The following is a 7,087-nucleotide window of genomic DNA, read 5'->3' on the forward strand; positions in this document are numbered from 1 at the left end:
GGCCAGAGGACAGCCAGAGGAGGGAGAGGGCAGAGAGACGACGAGGGGACAACCAGCTGCAGAGCGGAGCACTCACTCAGCTGATAGCTGGAGGTGATGAGACGACCTGTGCAGACAGTAGTACTCTCTCCACTGAGAGCTGCAGAGACGACCTGCCGCTAGAGAGGAGAGACCCTCTCTGATGAGAGCTTCAGAGACCTGCAGAGACATCCCAATGACTTGTCTGCGGAGAGGAGACACCCTCTCTAGGGTCTCCTGTCTGCCGAGAGCTGAACAGTTGATGGAACAACCTGCTTACAGAGGGAGCTACCCACTCTGAGCTGTTCTAATACTAGATAAAACTCTTCACCTTTCACTTGTCTGTGTACCTCATTCTTCCTGGACGCTGGACAAGAACCCAGGCAAAGGTGCTGTGGCCACAGAGGTTTCTGGCCAGAAAAATCTACACCCCAGAGATCCCGTAACACTACTAATATACACAACAGCATGACTGAATCTCAAAAAACATGATGTGGTTATATTATCAAAACCAAAGACATTATAAGAAAATGAAATGAAGAATTATATACCATAACCTAGTAGAACGTATCCCAGGTATGCAAGTTCTGGTTCAACATTCAAAAATCAATGTCATCTATCATCTCAGCAGACTAAAAAAGAAAAATTAACACGATCATATCAATAGATGCAAAAAAAGCATTTGACACATCCAATACCCATTTATGATGAAAACTCTCAGTAAACTAGGAACAAAGTTGAACTTATCTTGATAAAGAATATCTACAAGAAACCTACAGCTAACATCATATTTAATGGTGAGAAATTGGAAGTTTTCCCACTAGGATACAGAACAAGTCAAGGATGTCCTCTCTCTCCACTTCTTTTCAACGTTGTACTGAAAATATTAGTCATGTCATGTCATAAGACAAGAAAAGGAAATAAGTATACACATTGGGAAGGAAGAAATCAAACTGTCTTTGTTAATGGCCAGGTGCAGTGGCTCACGCCTGTAGTTCCAGCACTTTGGGAGGCCTAGGCGAGCAGATCAATTGAGGTCAGGAGTTCAAGACCAGCCTGGCCAATATGGTGAAACCTCATCTCTACTAAAAATACAAAAAATTAGCCGGGCATGGTGGTGTGAGCCTGTAATCCCAGCTACTTGGGAGGTTGAGGCACAAGAATCACTTGAACCACAGAGGCCGAAGTTGCAGTGAGCCAAGATCACACTACTGCACTCCAGCCTGGGCAACAGAGTGAGACTCTGTCTCAAAAACAAAATGAAACAAAACTTATCTTTGTTCACAGATGGCATGATAGTCTATGAGACTTTTTTTTTTTAACAGTAGATGGGCTAAGGTTTATTTACGTAACATTTAAATACAATTCATTTACTTCAACAACATGGCATACAATCAAGAGTACTATTGAAACACTTACAATTCAGAGGGGGTCAGGACAGGAAAGATCACAACCCCATTCCCAAGGTGGAGTGAAAGATCTAAGCCAGACCTCCATTCTAGGCCAGGCTCCTCCAATAAGCAGAGACAACCAAAAGATAAGAAAGCATTGGCCTCATCCCCATCAGGAGATAGCCTGAACTGCTCACAAATAAGAAGGAACTTGATCATACTGAGGACTGGTTCCTGATGAGTCATTAGGAAAGTCAGTTGGTTCTCTCTTCAGTAGGTGGTTTAGCAGCCTTCTAGAGAGCAGAGAGCAGTAGTCTGGGGCTGGAGGCTGAGGGACAACATCCAACAACGGTTACCTTCTTTTTAGTAATGCTTTATTCCTTTTTTCAATGGCAAGAAACCTGAAATCCAGAGAAGTCATTTAAAAAACCCCTTCTGGCTGCAACCTGAAAGCATCTCCCAAGCCAGATTGGGGGTAGAGATGATGACTCCAACTTCAGTGGGCCTCTTCTTCGATAGGGGAGCAGCCAGAGAAGAAGCTGGTGTTGCTGGCCAGAGCTCGTTTCTTTTTCTTCCCTGGAGGCTTATTTTGTTGGTATTCTGTTGCTCCATGTTTCGACTCTGGGAGGTCAAAAGGGGAGGGAGCTGGAGCAGTTTTCTTTGATAGCACCTGCTCCATGTCACACATCTCTTCCAGGATCTTGCTATTGGGGGTGACGCAGACAGGGTTAAAGAAGGTCCATCCTGGGGTCACCTCAGTAGGATCCTCCAGTTTGAAGGAGCCTTCAGAATCCTGGGTCCATTCAACTGTGCCCAAGCTATCCTTGCCTTGCTGGCGGTTCCGACACTTTGTGGGGTCACAGCTACAGTCCACACCACAGTCTGACTTTTGCTTCCTGCACCCACACTGCTTGTTCCCACACCAGCCCTTGCAGGAACACTCTTGGATGTTCTTCCTGGACACCTTGACTAATTTTGTTGGCTTCCATTCCTCATCATCCCCCTCATCACTGCCACCATCACCATCACCATCTTCATGCTCATTCACAGAATGCTCTGAACAATATTTTAGATCCTCGATATCCATGCTTTGCTCCAGGAACTTTTCTTTAACACGAGAAGGTTTTGGCTTAGGTGGGATATATTCAAAAGAAGAGTCTGGAGATAGAAGGATATCATTAGGAAGATGTTTCTGTCTGCTGGCTGCCTGGAGGAGGATCAGTTTCTGCTTGATGCTTTCATTCTCTTGGAGAAGCTGCTGATTTTGCTCACACACTTCTCGCATCTTCTCAAGTTCTTCATCTTGACACTGCAGTGTGCTCACCAGCTGCTGTTCCTTTTCAATGGCTGATTTCTCTAACTGCTTCTCTGCCATTTGGCTTTGCTGCAGCTGGTTGACAAGGTATAGCACCTTCTCTTGGTGCTGTTGCTCCATTCTGACCAGCTCAGCTTGTAACTCTGTCTCTATCTCAGAAAAATTATTTCGTTCCTCAAATAGCATCTTCTGCATGTCAGCACAGCTGGCCTTGCTCTGTCTCAGGCTGTTTTCAAGTTTGGTGACATGTATTTTGGAGGAGACCAGCTCTCCAATCAAATATTTCAGGGCACACTTGGCTTCCAGAATGGTGGCAATATTCTCCCAGCATTGTTTTGGCCTGTCTTCACTTTCTGCATCCAGCAGCTTCTGCTGTAGGTCAGCAATCTGAGCACTCCTGAGTTCCATTTCAGTCTCTAGGCTTTCAATCTGTTTTGTAATACAATCTTCTGACTCCAAAACTTGACCATGCACCTCAGTAAGGGAGAATGTACACCTCCGGAGTTTAGGAGGTGGATTCTCCTGAGATTCCTTTTTTTCTTTGAGTTGAACCACATCCTGAGCCAGGATCTTTCTATCTTCAAGGAGGTCATTCAGATGGCGTTTGGCTTCCTCAGTACTGACCATAACCTCAATTTCATTTGCAAGCCAATTCCTCACTCGAGCTGCAGTGCCTTCCATTCCATGGCTCTGAGTCTCTTTCCGCTTATCTGTGACCTCTCGTTGTTTCTGGAGAGCATCCTTGAGACGCTTGTTGGCAGCTGCTGCCTCTTCCGTTTTACGTCTGAGCACACTGGATTGTTTCTGGAAGTTTCTTTCAAGTTTGAGCAGCTCATATTGCCTCTTACGGTCTCGTTCTTTTAACTGTATTACTTCTTTGTCTTTTTTCTGCTTCCACTGTCTAAACTTCTCAGCATCCTCTTTCATTTGACGCATTAACTGTACCCGCTGGTTTTTCATCATCCATATCTCTTGGTTCAGCTTGGAGACAGTACGCTCTGTGGATTCCTTTAGTTTCAGAAGTTTGGACTGCTCATTCAGTTTCTTCTTCAGATCAGCTATTTGACCCTCCAGCTCCTGGAGAAGTTTGCGGCGGTGCTTACTCAGCTTGGCTTGGTTGACATCCTTCTTTCCTGTCTGAAGTTCAAGAACCAATTCTCCCTTTTCCTTTTGCAGATTGATGACTTCTAATTCTAGATTTTTTATGTTATCCTGGTATTGAAACTGAATGGCCTGTAGTTGGCTGTCATTCTGAGTCATCTTCCTAACTAGGGCCTCTTTCAGTGCAAGGGAGTTATTCAACTCAACCACCTCCTTAGACATCTGAGCTTGATGGAGAGCATGCTGAGTGGTAAAAGCGTCAGAAGACCTGCTTGTCTCTGGACTGGTTTCCATTTGAGCTTCTTGTTCCACTGCAGTGTCAATGGCTGCAGCCATGCAAGCAACAGTTTCATCTGATAACTGGGTAATCAGTTGCTGCAGGTTACAAATTATCTCTACATTTTCTTTCAATTCCTGGTCTTCCAAAGTCTCCACTAGCTTTTGAAGATCCAGTTTGCAGGCTGCATGCTGCCTGAGCTCTTCTAGCCTGGCGTTCAGTTTTTCATTCACTTGCTCTGTCAAAATGACCCTCTCCAACATCTGGGCTGTCTGACCAGCTGCCTCACTCAGACCACGACTTAATTTTTCATTCTCCTCTACCAGGGACTGATTCTTCTCCATCAGGTATTGTAGATTCTCTGATGGTTCCACATTTATAGATCCAGGCAGGGTACCTCCATGGGCTTGTAGCAACAAGACTTGTAGCTGTTGTACCTGTTGCTTTAGATGATTAAGTTCAGCTGTGTGGGGGTCAATATTAACAATAGGTTTGTTCTTGATTTTTCTTGCTCTGTCAGCATAACGAAGGGTACTTAATGTTTCCTCTAGATTGGAGTCAGCAGGACTCACACAGGCTATCATAAGAGTGTGGCTATTACCTCCTAGAGAATCTTGCAGCAGTCGAGTTAACTTGGAATCTCTGTAGGGCACAAAGCCACCCTTTTTGTCATCTCCAAGAGCACTGATTACATTTCCCAAGCATAGGAGGCCTCGGTTAATATTAATACCCTCTTTTAGACGATCCCCTTCAGCCTTGGTTTTCTTCTGTCTTTCTGATCCAGCAAGGTCTACAAGATGCAGCTTGGAGCGAAAGCTGCTATTCTTGTCACTTTTCTTTCTTTGCTCTATGGAGATTGTAAAGATGGCATGAGATCGGGACGACTGGGAGTTCATAGCTGTGGAGGCCACAGTCCTAGAGTTGTTGCCCTGCTCCAAACAGGAAACAGTATCCAAGCCAACTAAAACAGTCTTCTCAGTGAGTCCCACAATCTTTATGCCTTCCTTAGGATCCTCTCGTATATTTATTTGAGCTTTCTCATGAGATGGGCATAGAAGATCCAAAATTTCTTCATTGTAAATCTCTAAGTAAGACACTTTCAGAGTAAATTCAAAGTCACTCTTTTTATCAGTTTCCTTGAAGAGCAGTTGTATTACCCTAGGAATAATGCCAACTGTTGGTTCGTTCTCCTGCTCTGCAGTGTATGCACCTCCCATGGAATAGGTTTTTCCAGAGCCAGTCTGCCCATAGGCCAGGACCGTTGCATTATATCCTTTAAATACGCTTTTTATGAGCGGCGCTACTGCTGTGTTAAAGACTTCTTCTTGTTCAGTAGAGGGGTCAAACACAAAATCGTAGGTGAAGGATTTATCAGTACCAACCACCACCTGAGGCTCCCCGGGCACGAATGAAAGGCACATCTGGCAGCCTTCGCTAATCTCTTTGGGGACCAGAGGGCGACAACGCAGTGCCACTCTTACAGGAATTCCCTTCACCTCTCCCTTCATGATCCTATCTCAGCACCGTCTCAAACTAAATGTCCCTTCCCCGTTCACCCGGGGTCTCCCGCCGCTCTGTCCCAGCCGGAGCTTTAACCGCCAAGTTTCAAATCCCTCCCAGAGACGCCAACCAATTGCAGTGCTGACGGCCCGAGGGCGGAGCGCGCATGTCCGCGCGCACAGGCCGGCACGGTGGGAAGGGGTAAGTCGAGAAATTTCTTTTTAACCAACAACAGAAAAATGTCCTGGAACTAATAAGTGAGTATAGTATAAACTTGCAGGATATAAGGTTAATACACAAAGGTAAATTGGTTTCCTATATACCAACAGTGAATAAGTGATATTCAAAATTGAAAACACAATACCACTTACATTAGCACTTAAAAAATGAAATAGGTATAAACCTAACAAAATATGTGTAAGACCTACATGATGGAAACTACAAAACTCTGATGAACAAGATCAAAGGGGAACTAAATAAATGGAGAGATATTTTATGTTCATGGATAGGAAGACTGAATATCGTAAAGATGTCAGTTCTTCCCAAATTTATCTATTCATTCAATGCAATTCAAAGCAAAATCCCAGCAAGTTATTTTATAGATATTGTCAAACTGACTCTAAAGTTTACATAGAGAGGCACAAAAAAAAAAATACAATGGCAAACATAATACTGAAGGAGAAGAACAAAGTCATAAGACTGACACTACCCAACTTCAAGACTTACTATAAAACTACAGTAATCAAGACAATGTGGTATTGGCAAAAGAATAGACAAATAGACCAATGTTTTAGAATAGAGAGACCATATAGATACAGTGAATAGACCCACATAACATAGTTAATTGATCGTTGACAAAGAAGCAAAGGCAATACAATGAAACAAAGATAGTTTTTTCAACAAATGGAACAAATGGTGCTGGAACAACTGGACTTCTGCATGCAAAAAAAAAAATTAGACTCAGACCTTACAGCCTTCACAAAAATTCACTCAAAATGGATCATAGTCCTAACTGTAAAATGCAAAACTATTAAACTCCTAGAAAATAACATAGGAGAAAACCTAGATGAACTTAGGTGTGAGATGACTTTTTAGATACAACACCAAAGGCACAATCCATGAAATAAGTCATTAATAAGTTTTATTAAAATGGAAAACTTTTGCTCTTCAAACAAAACTGTCAAGAGAATAAGAAGACAAGCCATAGACTGAGAGAAAATATTTGCAAAAGACACATCTGATAAAGGAATGTTATCCAAAATATACAAATAACTCTTAAAATGCAACAATAAGTAAACGAAGACCTGATTTTAAAATGGGCCAAAGGCTTTAACAGACACCTCACAAAAGAAAATATAAACATGGCAAATAAGCACATGAAAAGATGCTCCACATCATATTTGGTCAGGAAAATGTAAATTAAAACAATAAGATACTACTACACACCTACTAGAATGGCCAAAATCTGGAACAGTGACAACATCA

At 43.0% G+C, this 7,087-nt stretch overlaps 1 protein-coding gene across 1 annotated transcript; it reads right to left on the reverse strand.

Moving 5' to 3' along the window:
* Nucleotides 1-1,335: 1,335 nt before the first annotated feature.
* On the reverse strand, nt 1,336-5,709 carry KIF4B (kinesin family member 4B). Its single transcript, XM_030822630.1, has one exon. The coding sequence runs from the start codon at nt 5,608-5,610 to the stop codon at nt 1,906-1,908; it is 3,705 nt and encodes a 1,234-aa protein (XP_030678490.1). The 5' UTR covers nt 5,611-5,709; the 3' UTR covers nt 1,336-1,905.
* Between the last annotated feature and the right edge of the window lie 1,378 nt (nt 5,710-7,087).

This window comes from Nomascus leucogenys, chromosome 2, assembly GCF_006542625.1.
Source record: "Nomascus leucogenys isolate Asia chromosome 2, Asia_NLE_v1, whole genome shotgun sequence".
Taxonomy (NCBI): Eukaryota; Metazoa; Chordata; class Mammalia; order Primates; family Hylobatidae; genus Nomascus; species Nomascus leucogenys.

Coding starts and splice junctions, on each gene's coding strand:
- KIF4B (XM_030822630.1), bottom strand. CDS start 5,610: ATGAAGGGAGAGGTGAAGGGAATTCCTGTAAGAGTGGCACTGCGTTGT.